The sequence below is a fragment of the Papaver somniferum genome, unplaced genomic scaffold (assembly GCF_003573695.1).
Source record: "Papaver somniferum cultivar HN1 unplaced genomic scaffold, ASM357369v1 unplaced-scaffold_19, whole genome shotgun sequence".
NCBI lineage: Eukaryota > Viridiplantae > Streptophyta > Magnoliopsida > Ranunculales > Papaveraceae > Papaver > Papaver somniferum.
Window position 1 is genome coordinate 7,625,537 of NW_020628818.1, and position 13,630 is coordinate 7,639,166.

Consider the following 13,630-nt stretch of genomic DNA (forward strand, 5'->3'; position numbering starts at 1 on the left):
CCCCCCCCCCCCCCCCCCCAAAGCAAGAACAATAAAAGAAGTTTCAGAATAATTTACCCTACCCCTATATAGACCTAATCATTTGGATTTCTTGAATACAAAGTTTGTATCCTTTACTAGAATGAATATAAAATAAACTGAAAGCTCCTACCAACCTTAGAATAACTGTCTGCAGAAGCACGTGCACGGTAAGCCTGGTTTGTGTAGTGTAAATCAGCCCTTTCAAGTTTCCCATCAACAAATGACATGCCTTCATCACCAATTGTAAAACGCAGAAAATTTCCTGGTTTAAGATCAGACTGCACCAAATTGGATAACCATTAGTTCATAGGCTCGATTTGCAACTAATGGGATGTAAAAGAAGATTAACTACAACAATTCGAGCTAGATTTGCTACTTATTATGTTTAGATAAGAAATCTCACTAAATTGTGTGACCTCACTATAACGTAATAATCTTTTAAAGAGCAAACCTTTAGGATAAACTCGTGACTTAAGCACCCAAAGACAATGGGACGATCATCTGATGTAGTAAGACTTCCATCTTCATTCAAAACCAAAACCACCTGATTATATAAGAAAGAAAGTCATTACTTTAAACTATAACTTTAATAATTTAAGATAGAGTTTGAGAAAATAAAATAAACAGGACTTCCATCTCATTAATTAGAATTGATAACGTATGAGGGCACTATTCCCTATTGACACTCGAACTTAAATTGTGAATTTTCTTGTACAAAGTGGGTGGAGGAAACAGAAATCGGAAAGCGAAGGGAAGTGGTGATACAAGAAGCTATTTCTTAAAAGTTTTACATGAGGAAGATATCAAGGAGCTTCAATACACGATTGTAAGATAAGCGTACCTGTTGATGAGGAGGAATTTGTCCTTTACTATCTGTGTCGATTACGTATTGGCTACAATTCTCATCTTTCCAGACTAATGCTAATGGTGTAGTTCCTGTATGATAATGGGCATGCCTAAGAGAGAAAACAAACCATCAATGTCAAAAGCACTGTCAAAATGAAATGTCAGTGTCGATGACAGGAATCTTACTTGTTGTAAAACGACAGTCCATCTTTGATATATGGTACAGTACCCAGATATGCTGTCTGCAAACCCATCTGATCACAGTCATAGATGGGAACAACACTAAATTTATATTTATGATACGTTGACGGGGTATTACAAGCCCCAGTCTCCACAAGCTTGGAGTTTAACCAAAAAAATCTGAACTCAGCAGCGCAGTCATATAACGAATAACCTTTCCAACAAATCATATCAATCACGTAGTAAGTTTGATCATGCTGCAAAGAGAAGTCAGCTATAAACATTAATCGGGTAAATTTAGACTGAAAAAAATATATTGATTAAGAAAATTTGAACTACTTCAGTCGCACCTCATGAAATATGCAGTCCAGGAGACAGTAAGACTGTGCAGAACCAGAATTATCCCTTGTCCTGGCTCCATTTGGCAAGGCAGATGGGAAATGATGTAAGATCGAACCATTTCGAAGCCTACTAACTGTTGTTCCATCAGAAGAAACCACAAAGCATCGTTTACCAGATGGTCTTGCGTAAACATACCTACAAAAATCCCAATTTTCAACATGAAAAACATAAGCTTCAGAACCAATCTTTTTAATGTCTAAAAACATATCATATCATAAACCTCAGCAATGTCTAAGAACTCATGATTGTCAGGTGCTTGGTACTATCTCTGGAGGCCTTGGAGTAGCAACAAATTACATTGCTGAGGATATGGTTGTTTTATGGGCAACTGAATGGGCAGCAGTCCTACAATGTAACAGAATTATCTTAAATTCTGATTCTAAAGCAGTTGTAGAAGATTTTAGAAGAGGCAATATACCTTGGTTTGTCAAATCCAGATGGTTAAAAGCTTGTAATGTTCTGTCAGAAATACACTATGTACACTGTTACAGAGAAATCAATTTCTCAGCTGATATACTTGCTAAAAAAGGAGCCAGACTGAATCTCGGAGAAGTAGTGCATCATGAAGGAAGGCCGGCATTCTTAATCCAGACTGAGATGCCTGATAGAAAATATTATAGATTTGTTTAGAGAGTCATTGTTATCTTAGCTCTATTTTTTTGCTTTCCTTTCAGTTCCTTTTTGTATAAACTTCAGTTTTATCATTAATAAAATTTGTGACTTAAAAAAAAAATTAGCTTCAGCGAATATGGTGCCAACTGCCTTTTATCTATTTGAGGTTTGACAACTACTGTAAATTGCATTTGCATCAAGTTATGAGAGTCGTCAAAATAACTGAATAATGACCAACTAGAATATGTAGGAGTAAAAATAAGCAAGGAAAAAAAAAGGACTTGACCACACACAATGTTTAAAGTAAGTGTTATAAACGCGCTGCGCCACAAGTTATCTAACAATATAAATAGATTAACGCTAATCACAATACTCGCATTGCACATACACCAACGGTTCTCCTTTCTAAGTTGGACCTTGAACTTAAGTTGTATTGCTTCAAAGTTGTACTAGTATATTTTCAGATATTAGGGCTATCTGGCCCCCTAGTTCTTTGATATCATCAGAGTGTTAATGACCACTGAGGATCTGGTTTCCACCCAGATCAATAGTCTAAATGATGTCCACAGCAATGTCCACTTTTAATGATCCCGTAAATGTAAACATCTAGCATACACCAGCATTCTGATACAACTTACTGAAGTTTATTCAATATTTTAGGAAATCTGGCGTCTGGCATCCTTATAACACTACTAATCTAAATATCCAAGTCCACCAATAAAGTTCAATTCTTTAGCTTTCATAAACCCTAATTTTCTCCAAAGTTGAAAATTTATTCTTTTTGCCCTAAACCAATTTGGGTATGTTTAGTAGAATCAATCAAGCTTAAATTAAATAAAAAAAGTACATTACCAATCGTGATTCAAACGAGGAGGGATATCAATCATCCATTCAGGAAGCATAAGTTGACGAGAAAACCATTTACGCGCTTCAGCTCCTTTAAGTTTAGAAGCTCCAAGTACATCAAAATCCCTAGTTGATGATGACGATTCTTCTTCTGGTTCTTCTAATTCTTCATGACTGGGTTGTTCTTGATTTTGATGAGATGGGTTTGGAAGAGAAAGAAGAGAAGAAGCTAAAGAACGAGCATGATTTTGAGAATCTCTTCTTTGTTGAGATTGACGAAGTAATGCTATTTCTCTTCTCCTTTGTTGGTCTGATATTGCCAATCTCTTAAACCCTTGTCTCCTCACTTCCATCCCTCTCTCCCTCTCTCTACTTAAAATTTTTGCAAACTGAAAGAGGAATGTCGGGTAATTATCAATTATAACGGGCATTGTGAAATGGATATATCGGCCGATCTGTCGGCGATATGCAGATTTGCCGACACGTATCGGTATCAGCTTGTCTTAAATGAAGAATGGAATTACAATCCATAAACACAAAATCAAAAACCAAAACAGTATCAGAGGAGAAACAAATGCGCAGTTCCTTTCTTGGTAGGGATCCTTACTCCATGACAAGGCTTCCTTTCTGTACTTGCTTTCTTGAACTCCAACTTCTTCATTTTCAGATGATTTAATATGAGATAAAATATGTGGGAAAACAAATTTGGAAGAATTTTCACCAATCAAAAGATCTGAATGTCCAAAATCTTCTACAACCACTCTTGTATGTTTATAACCAGGTTGGTGTAATTTCATATAGTTATTTGCTAGAAATGAAGTTTCCGGTGTAACTAGTAAACTTTTGCCACCAGAAATGTATGTTGTATGAAGCTGCATTCTCTCTGGATGTATCAAATATGTGTTGTTACCGCTAGAATCCACGATAAAACCAGATAAACATATTTTGCGAAGGTGTGTGAACCCGGACATCGGAAGTTTCAGTAAACTTTGTTTGTTTACCCATTGATGCATTGTTGGACTTGTGTTGCTGTGCCAGAATGCATTACCAAAAATACCTGAGATTACTTCACATTCGTCCAGTGTACATCTTTCGCACCGAGGAATGATTCGGGCAATTCGTTTCAGGAGTAGGTGCCGGAGACTGATCGACTTTGAAGTTTCAAAAGGTAGAATTGTGTTCTTGCCTAGTATTGTCATTGAGATCTGCAGGTTGACAAAAAGATTAGTTTTTGAAAACAAGTTGGAGAGAGTGACAGAGTTAGAGAATTACTGGGATAAGGGGAAGTCTCATCTTGACTAATGAAGAGATAGTGAGCTTGAAAAACATTGATGAGTTCGTGCAACAAAGCGATGCAATGTGCGATGCGGAGACATAACCTCCCATGAGAGCAATATGAATTGCTAAGCCTCCAGCACAATGAGCAACTACATGAACTTTTACTGAAGTTCCATGAAGCTCAAGTATCTTCGAGACCGCTGCAATATAAACAGCGAATAACGTTAGATTCTGTCATCGCAATTCATTCTGGAATCTATGACAGAATATTCACCAGCAGGAATGTCAAACTTCCCAATGTCTTCAATTGTGAAATTATTTGATGGATGAAGAGGATGTAATCTTGCTTGAAGTAACCATGTTTCATATCCCTCTTCGACTAAAGTTCTGACCAGATCATTCGGTTCAGTCGGTAAACAAAAACTATCAGTAATGTACCCATTAATCAGTAGAACAGGATTTCTCTGCTTCCCTTGATTCTGTTCGCATTTCCACTGTCTACAACTGATAGCACACCCATCTGCTGGATAATTGACAGAAAGTACCCAATAAAAAACTAGTTAACATTACAGAAAATAATGGGTGTGTGAATTACCTGTTTCTATCTCATGAAAATCACTGGGAGGATAAGGTTTCTGCTCTAATTCCGATGAAGCTAATAAGCATATAGGATTCCCTCGAGGTGTCTGTAAGATATAAGTTCTCCAGAAGGATTGTAATAGTAGACATACAAATCTCCCTTTCTTGTTACCTTTCAAGCTTATCAAGCTTCTTATAAGATTTCCGAAAGTGAGACGTAGCTCGCCTTTTAAATCTACCATCTCCACTTTTGAATTGTTTCGTTTAACTTCCCCAAGTGTTACATGTAGTGTTGTAGTTTCTTTCCACCCATACAACGCTAGAAAATACGGATTCATTATCTTCTTCCCTTGAAGAACATATCTGCATGCATTACGCCAGCATTTATAATGAAATTCAGAGTGTGAAAGGAAAAGAAATGCTGCTCTTGTTTTTGTCATACCTTGAGCCGGATGATGATGCCAGAATGAGATGGTAGTACATGTATTGCGTGTAAGGAGTCTTGTTGTCAATTCTACACATATCGACTTCTCCGTCGATAATATAAAGTTTATCCTTCTCCACAGCTTTGAATACAACATATCCACCAACCCTTCCTCTAAGTAGTTGATGAGGTTCTTCCAAAGCTGAATTTGCTTCACGTGATTCCATGTTGTTTCTAGAACTCATTTTCATTGTCAGATAAGCCTTGCATGGCATACCACCCAAATAACCAGTCATTGTCTCCTTTATGATGACTGTTGATTTCACCGCAGTTTTCCGCGCCCTCAATTCTGGCTTCAGTATCTGGTTTGCAGTTTCAGCGCTGGGGAGTTGAGGGGGGTGAGTAGAATTCTTGTGCCTAAGAACATCCTGAACTAGGCTTTGGCTTATATGCTCAGAAGCCGTAGCAATAGTAAGACACGGATTAATGCCAATAGAACATGGAATCAACGATGCGTCACATACGTAGAGGCCTGGATGCACTGCTGAAGGACTAGCGGGGTTAAAAACTTGACCGTTGGAGTTGCAAACGCCTTGGGAAGGATCTGTTGACGCATTGCACCCACCTAAGAGATGGACAGACGTGCTTCGATACCTAGACATGAAAAGAATTCCTCCTAATCTCTTAGTAAGCTTTTGAAGAGCTTGGATCTTTCGATTCAGTAGTGGATCATGTGGCGGACAAAAGGAAATATTATTTGTATTCTCTTCAAGTGTAGTTCTGCCATCACTTTCGTCATGTCCCATAACATTAAGCACCATTGCTTGACTATCTTTTACACGCATCATGTGCTTCATTTTGTCTAGTAAACCATGTAAGAACCAGTATCCAACTGGCCACCCATAAGTTGTTACTCCCTTGAATAGCAGTGATGGGAAAGATGCTGGCAGTACTGCACTCTAGAGATAGAACGCTTTCGGTTTTATGTCTGCAGGAATGAAAAAATGTAAGAATTTTCAATGATGTATAGAAAGAAGATTTATACCTGAATGGTGAACCCCAATGAAGAGGTGTATGAGGAGGAAATTGATGGTCCTGGTCGATCTTGAAAAGGTATCTTTGAGAATTGCTCTTTATTGACACCCTGACCATTCAGTGGAGCTGCACTAGCAGCAAGATAAGCTACATTATTCCCATTACAGCTGAACCCGTAACCAAGACGATCCGAGACTGTCAGTCCTCTTCTTTCTGACTGAAAAAGAATCTTTGCTGTACCGAAGACTCCAGCTGAACAAAACACGATCTTATTCTTTTGCCATATCTGACATTAACTCAAAATTTAAAAGAAATGCTGCAATAATACGTACCTGATATAATTACGAAATCAGCAGTTACATAATCGATGTCACTAGTGTAAACTCGCCATCTGCGCTTTTGTTTTCTGCTAATCTCATTACTATCTTCTTCACAATTTCTTACTAAAAACTGGACTTCGCATTCGGTGTTGATTGTACAACCAGCCTGCATAAACAATATAATAAGAGGAAAAAAAAACAGTAAATGTAAACTAAAACTAGAGTGGTCATAGGATCAAGTACCTGAACTGCTAAAGCCAAGTAATTCTTGTCTGTTGAGTTCTTAGCATTATAAGGACAGCCTGAAAGACAATTTCCACAAGCTAAACAGCTACCCGTCTTCGTTGAAGATTGTGATTCTTCAGCATTGAAGTTCATGCTTAGCTTGAACAAATTCGGGTAACATTCTTCAATTTCTTCTTCTACTATTTCCTTCATGACTTTGGCATTTGCAAATTCATTTGGAATACTTTGGGCTCTCAACATAGATGAAGCAGCTGCTTCACAGATATCCCAATCCCGCTCCCATTCCTTTGGCCATTTCGGGCTCCGTCTTACACGAACTGGAGTTGGGATCATCACTCCAGCATTTATAAGTGAGCCTCCACCTAGACCACAGGCAACAGCCGCTACCGAATCATCTTGTACGTGTAACTACATGTTTGCATAAGATAAAAAAAAGAAATTCAAATTGGTGAACTTTGAAAGATGAGACCAACTGAAATAACAACAAAACCAAAGAATGGAAGCTACAATTAAAGAAAAGGAAAACGAGAAGTACTAGAGCTAGAGTGCACCTGAAACAAAGCATCTTTTGGGCCAACATTGACACCCAAATTCCTATTTTCCATTCTTAATTCAGAAATGAGCTTCAAAGTGTTAGTTGGAAAGTCCTGAGCTTCCCATTTTCGTCCTTTTTCCATTAGACAGACTTCAGTTCCAGCCATGGATAACCGACAAGCCGCAACAGCACCACCATACCCAGACCCAATAACAACAGCATCATAACCAACTTCATCTCCATCCCCACACATCGTTAATTCACCATTTCCACACCCCATTTTCTACAACTGTGAAAATCAAAGAATTTGATCAAATTCAAACAATGATATTCAATGTTCTGCTGTTGGTTAAAAAGTTCCAAAACTTATGGACTTGGTTCTACGAGAGACTACAAACTTGACTATATATATTGTCGTTCGAATATTTTGCTTACATCAGAAAGATAAAAGTTATGCAAGACTGCCCCTATTTTGGCTGTCAAGTCTACATAATAAACACAGCGATAGAGACATACGAACTCCATTGAATCTGTCCTCAGGTATACCCTGACTTCGAGAACTCAATGAAAGGGCTGCAGAAAAAGAAAAGAAAGTCAAACACGACAAATCCACGCTGAGAAAAACGCAGTAGAATGTTTCTCAAACTAGACCAGGTCAATTCAATTCTGCCTAAGAATAACAAGAAAGGCCTGTGTCCATACCACCCTTTTAAGATCAAGAAAATTCAAAGCAACCAAGTCCATCTTAGAACTATGTACATAAACAACAGTAAAACCATTATTAAACTGGCTGAAAGAATACACCCCAAGGAACCCCTGACTGACAGTTTAACAGATTCGAAACTGTATGTTTTATTAAACCTGTACTGAATTCAAAATTACAATGAGAACTGAAGTTTCTAAGACTATTAACTCGAGATTTGTGTTTCATTTGTTTTCATTACAATTCGTAACTACTTTTATCACTGAAAATCATGTCTGTGTGGGAGAACAAGCTTCCAGCTTAGGTAGGAGACTACGCCAGCCATTAGCAATCTCATTTGCAAGATGCGCCTGGCCTTTAGCAAGTTCATGGAAAGCAATGCCCAAATCTAACGTCTTTTGCTCTTGAAAACGAACAATCTCTTCACTCATTAGCCGCACTATCGTCTCAAATTTTCTTGTTGCTTCTTCACCTTCTGCCTTCAACTGAAATAGATAATCCACATTAGCCACATTGTTAGGATGGAATAGGCATCACTCTGGAAAACCCATGATAACATAAAACTCACTCTAGAAACTTACTTCGTGATATTCAATTTCTGCTTCTCCTACCTTGTCTGATCGAGTTAGCATCAGTTTGTCACTGCAAAGCACAACAGTGAAAATTATCATATAGGAATTCCAAAATTACTTTTAAAGAGTTAAGGTACTATTTGACTTGGGGATTACTATTTCCCTTTGCAAAGATGACATTTCCTTAGAAAAATGTAAAGAAATAAAAGTTGAAGCAGAATTGGTAACCATACAGGTTTATCTCCTTCATTTTTATTGTTTCGGCCAGTTCGCATTGGTGCTTGAAAGCATTGGCTCTCTCTCCCATGGTGGCCTGTTTAGGAAGCAGCATATGTATTATTAAAAGGAAACCCAAGAAATGAAACAGCTAAAAGATTTCAATCTGCTCCGACCAATCAACTGACATATCTATTGTTTAGATGGTCCGGTTTAAAGAAACTGAAAGAATCAATTCACCTTGATAGATTGGACTGATCGAACATATTCTTTCAGAGGTTCTTCAAAATTCATCAAGAGATTGTATGCCTGCAGCAAAACAGAATCAGAAAACTAAAAACTAGATGCACAAAATTAAGGTAAGGACATCATGTTTGAGAGTGTTCATACCTCTTTCTCCAACTTAACTGACAGTGCTTCGGATTTCATTCCAAGGTCTGTAAATGCCTTACCAAGTGTTTTTCCTTCACAAGCACCCAAAAGCTTGACCGCCTTGCCAAAGTCTGACAGTGTCTCACCTAACTCTGGAACAATAAACACAAATAAATCATGTGAACACACAAACCAACCGGAACCATAAAATAGATTGCATGGCATCCGAATAGGAAAAGAAAAGAGAAGTTAATATTTTTGATGTGTACGAACCTCTGTGCCTCTTTACTAGACGGTAAGCATGTTTTTGTGCTTCCGCTAAGTGATCTTCAAGCTCAAAGATATATCGCTTAAGTTTCTCATATTCAGGGTTTGACTCTTCCACTGGTTTTTCCTTTCCCATGATAACATCACTGACTTTAGATTGCACATCCTGTATTACCAAATATTAAAACTCATCAGCTAAATGCAGAATCGAGTAAAGGACTGCAGTTCTTGTTACAGCGGTTTCTCTATAGGATGTGCCGTAAGAGATGTCGCACGAAGAGATATTCTAATCAAGCAGAAGATGATTTTTCTGTACGTAATTTATGCACCAAGAGCAGAAGAAATATCAGAAATAGAAGGGAGGAAAAGAAAAAGGATTCTGAACAGATCTGAGATAATTTGGCAATTCGTATTGTCATATTTAGCAAAAACCTTGGGAAATCAGGGATATGAGGATGTTGCCCACCCTATAAATACACTGGTCCAAGACATACGATTTCAGGAACACCTATTTTAGTTGTATTCAAAGTCGGTAACTCTGTCATTTTAACTTCTAAGTTACCTTCTCAATAAAGGAAAAAATAAAAACATATTTGTTTCACTCTGTTTATAATTACAAATTACTGCGACAAGTTACCTTGAAAATTTGCATCAAATCAGCCGGCTTCTTTTTGAAAATTCCAATCTCTTGAGACCTAGCTCTCTCCATTCTCTGTACAAAAATGGGAAACGAAATACAAGATAACATCAAATAAGTACAAAAAAAAACATCGTAAAACACTAAAGATAACCATAGAGCATCCTACAGACATCAAGCAAACAAGTCCCCAGGTAACTTGCACGTACTGAATGATTTATAATTTCAAAAAATGAAAATCACCACGATTGAGATATAATTTTTTGTATTTTTAACCGTACGCATAAGATTCATAACAATTGTAATTTTTGTTCAATTTGCATCTTACTGACTCCTAAGTTCTTATCTAGCTCTTTTGGGATCGGCTTAAGAAAGTTAATAACGAATAAACACGAGAGGAAAATTGAACAATGACATTTCTTTCAATCATCTGTTTATCTCTTTCATGGAATATAAGTACATTCTAAGGTCAGCAAATAGTAACTAGTTCCTTCATTTCCAACAAGCAGACTCATGATTAAAGGTTAACTAGACATAGCAACACTTTTGAACTAGGGAAGACGATGTGAAAATAACTTGCTCTAATTCAGCTTTCCAGTTTTAGCATTTTACCTCTTCATCCACCTGCAAGAATGTCCTCAAATCTTCACTTTGCTGAAGATCAGGATGGGAAGCTATACGATTCACAAATATATCTAGAGCTTGACGTCGCATCTCAATGAACTCCGCACTGAACCGAAACTTCTCTGAAAATGAAGAAGAGCACATTCAGTCAGTGGCATTGAAGAAAGGCATGCTCACTTCAAACTCCAGTCAACCCATGTTTCCAGTATGTTGTCTAACAAGAAAAACAAATGCTGGCTGCCTAAGAGAAAAACTGAGACTAGGCGTGCACAAGACGCCGGAGGAAGAAACCAAGAAGCTATATCTGCTCATTCAGGTGCATCCAGCAGACTATATGGTTATCAAAAGCATCAGATCACTATATTGGGAAATAACCAAAAAACAGAAATTGAGTCTATATAGTCAACAACAACCGTATAGCATCAGCACACTGGGTGGGGAATGGACGGGGATTCTTTCCTGACTTCACCATCATTATGCAAGCATATTATATACTGAAACAGATTGTTTTATAACCAAGGAACGTATTGTATATTACTCGTGCCGGCTTAAATTTAACTTATCGGGGAACAGGAGCATTTAAGAAGCTTCAAGCATGTTACCTACAGCACTCTTCTCAGGGACTGGAGGAATGAAAATCCCCTTGTATCTTTCAAAAAGTCTATCATGCAACCACACAAAATCACTATAACGGCGGATAACAATCTTCTCTGGCCCTTGATAGTCAGGGAAATTAGTCTGCACAAAGTCAAAATGTATTTCCAATATAGTCAGTCAATCAGGGAAATTAATGTGAACAGCGTAAATTTTGATGGGAACTGTTTTACAGATCCTTATTTGGAAGATGTGGAGAATGGTTGAACCTTTAAGATCTCCACAAGTTCTATTATTAACATGAATTTTTAATATGGCAACTAGAGCATAGCCACCTGGGGAAGGAATAATACTACTCCTATGTTTCGGGGAGTTCTTCCCATATGGTTGTTTCGAACCTTAGGAGGGACTCGGTGAACTCTTTGTATCTTTAACATTTTGATTATCGAAAAAATACCAACAACTAATGAAGTCTATATAAGCACGAACCTAAAAGTAAAAAAGAACGCAGGGGAAATGTATTTATAGTCACCAATACAACAGCAAATATATTTTCCATCATTCAGTGGCAGGAATCTTTAAGAAGATTTTTTTTTTTTTTTGGTATCAAATCTTTAAAGAAGTTATCATGCTGTCCTAGACTATACAACTTTTCAACTAGTATGTATGTGAACAATGTACTACATCTGATCTTGATCGGTATCATCTACTAAAACATGTTCTTGCTCTCTTCCGGTGCTATCTTTCAACAAACAAGGGAAACTATAGTTCAAAGACCTGTATAGTTCTGACATTTCTACTCCTACTCAAGATCCCCAAAACTACAAAGAATCATGGGTTTTTGAATTCTTGGTAAGCAAGAATTCAAATTGATTAACCTAACACTAGTATAAACAGGATCTGATGATAATAAAATCAACTCAATACTAGGTTGTAACTTAAAACCCTAATTTGAAATCCCGAGAAAGAAAAAGATTAAGTAAGTACCTTAGTAATGACTCTGTAAGAGATGTAAGCTTGAACTCCATTTCCTAATTTAACAGGATCAGTAACAAAGACTGATAAAAATGGATGTGAAGACGGAGATCTAGGGCTTTGAATACTCCCCGAATGACTTCTCTGCTGTAAATTTCAAGAAAATCAATCGCAAATCAGAAAATAAAGGTGCATGTTATCGAGAGTAATATTAAATTTGATGAAATTTACCGTGGAATTCATGGTTCTGATGAAGAATTAGGGGAAGAAAAATTAGGGTAACGATTTCTTATTTGGATGGACTGGAAACTAAGCGACTTCGTGTCTGTGAAGACGTGGAAAAATAGATGAAACTCTCCAACTGATTAACACCGGAGAAGAAGACGAATAAACGAGAAAGGTTGGTGCTGAAGCCTTTTGTTTTGGTCTAGTTTAAGCTAAAATACGGTGTTGCGTTTTTGTACGCACGAGTTGATTCCGGTTTTCGGATGTGGCAAGGCGTCGTTGCAGCAAATGGGATACTAGCCAGGATTTGACCATGGTGTCCTGGTGTAAATTACCGCAACTTTTTCTGAATTGCAGCATATCTGTGGCAAGAGCAAGCATATCCGTGGCAAGAGCAAGCATGGATAGCCCTGGTTTGGTTACGATTAGGGTCTCTACTTAAGCCTTGGTTTGGGAGAAATAACGGCTATGGAGCTTGGTTATTTTTAGCCCGGAAACTCAGTGTTCATTAAAAAATATTCGATGGAAACTGAGTATTTGACCAGTTAAAATTTGACCTTGACTGAGTTGGATACTCAATCTCCGAGATTATCATTAAATTTGTATAGGAACTCGCTCGTTTTTTACCTATAACATCAAACATAAAAGTTGTTAATGTTGGTGTTAAAAGGATCTCGTGATGAGTCAAAACTAAGTCATGCAGGCATGTCCGATGACTCAAACAAAAGCTCGTCCAGGGATGATGCAAGTCGAGGGGATGTATTAGCCTCTAAGCTGAAACAGGTTTGTGAGTGATTGCTTGCTAACAACAATCACTTAAATATATCTCTTGAAAGGGAAAAAATACTTAAAGTTGATTTCAAAAACTGTTGAATGTGAAAGACTTCGTCAAGATCTCGTAAAGTTAAGGGGAAATGATTCTCAACAAATACGGAATCTTGAAGGCAAAGCAAGTGCTAGTATTTCTCAAGTAGAAATGTTAGAGAAAGATCGTGATGCTCCTCTTGAAAAGGTCCGCTTGTTGGAAAAGAAACTTGTTGAATTTGAAGCAAGGATGATTTACTTGTTGAGTTTATTAGATTAAATGGAAGGGCCTTTGTTTGACTCCAACGAAATTCTCT

The 13,630-nt window shown here is 37.5% G+C and overlaps 3 protein-coding genes across 5 annotated transcripts in view; all 3 read right to left on the minus strand.

The window, feature by feature from the left end:
* Positions 1 to 3,415, minus strand: part of LOC113338295 (snurportin-1-like) — a 4,183-nt gene extending 768 nt beyond the window's left edge. The window contains exons 1-6 of the mRNA XM_026583740.1: positions 2,914 to 3,415; positions 1,398 to 1,584; positions 1,054 to 1,304; positions 863 to 977; positions 473 to 565; positions 156 to 299 (exon numbers count right to left, since the gene is read on the minus strand). Coding sequence (XP_026439525.1) covers positions 156 to 299; positions 473 to 565; positions 863 to 977; positions 1,054 to 1,304; positions 1,398 to 1,584; positions 2,914 to 3,338 — 1,215 coding nt within the window. The 5' untranslated portion in view covers positions 3,339 to 3,415. The remainder of the gene's footprint in view (positions 1 to 155; positions 300 to 472; positions 566 to 862; positions 978 to 1,053; positions 1,305 to 1,397; positions 1,585 to 2,913) is intronic.
* On the minus strand, positions 3,400 to 6,962 carry LOC113338294. 2 transcript variants are annotated; one of them, XM_026583738.1, is made up of 8 exons: positions 6,787 to 6,962; positions 6,556 to 6,709; positions 6,234 to 6,475; positions 5,207 to 6,147; positions 4,781 to 5,127; positions 4,460 to 4,705; positions 4,180 to 4,385; positions 3,400 to 4,112 (listed from the first exon to the last, which is right to left on the minus strand). In XM_026583738.1, exons 1-8 carry the CDS (start codon positions 6,919 to 6,921, stop codon positions 3,411 to 3,413), a joined length of 2,973 nt encoding a protein of 990 aa, XP_026439523.1. In that variant the 5' UTR covers positions 6,922 to 6,962; the 3' UTR covers positions 3,400 to 3,410. The 2 variants fall into 2 exon arrangements, with proteins under 2 accessions (XP_026439523.1, XP_026439524.1); XM_026583739.1 differs by lacking the exon at positions 3,400 to 4,112 and having other exon boundaries at positions 4,319 to 4,374.
* A 1,118-nt stretch (positions 6,963 to 8,080) lies between these two features.
* On the minus strand, positions 8,081 to 12,716 carry LOC113338254 (sorting nexin 1-like). 2 transcript variants are annotated; one of them, XM_026583706.1, is made up of 11 exons: positions 12,516 to 12,715; positions 12,297 to 12,431; positions 11,318 to 11,453; positions 10,704 to 10,837; positions 10,092 to 10,166; positions 9,461 to 9,620; positions 9,206 to 9,339; positions 9,056 to 9,124; positions 8,833 to 8,912; positions 8,609 to 8,669; positions 8,081 to 8,512 (listed from the first exon to the last, which is right to left on the minus strand). In XM_026583706.1, exons 1-11 carry the CDS (start codon positions 12,525 to 12,527, stop codon positions 8,297 to 8,299), a joined length of 1,212 nt encoding a protein of 403 aa, XP_026439491.1. In that variant the 5' UTR covers positions 12,528 to 12,715; the 3' UTR covers positions 8,081 to 8,296. The 2 variants fall into 2 exon arrangements, with proteins under 2 accessions (XP_026439491.1, XP_026439492.1); XM_026583707.1 differs by having other exon boundaries at positions 8,159 to 8,512; positions 12,297 to 12,428; positions 12,516 to 12,716.
* Between the last annotated feature and the right edge of the window lie 914 nt (positions 12,717 to 13,630).

Coding starts and splice junctions, on each gene's coding strand:
- LOC113338294 (XM_026583738.1), bottom strand. CDS start 6,921: ATGAACTTCAATGCTGAAGAATCACAATCTTCAACGAAGACGGGTAGC. Junction 6,148..6,233: donor CATTGGGGTTCACCATTCAG/GTATAAATCTTC, acceptor TTCTATCTCTAG/AGTGCAGTACTGCCAGCATC. Junction 4,386..4,459: donor GAAGTTTGACATTCCTGCTG/GTGAATATTCTG, acceptor TTTATATTGCAG/CGGTCTCGAAGATACTTGAG.
- LOC113338254 (XM_026583706.1), bottom strand. Junction 10,167..10,703: donor TCTTGCAGGTGGATGAAGAG/GTAAAATGCTAA, acceptor ATTTTTGTACAG/AGAATGGAGAGAGCTAGGTC. Junction 8,513..8,608: donor CAGAAATTGAATATCACGAA/GTAAGTTTCTAG, acceptor TATCTATTTCAG/TTGAAGGCAGAAGGTGAAGA.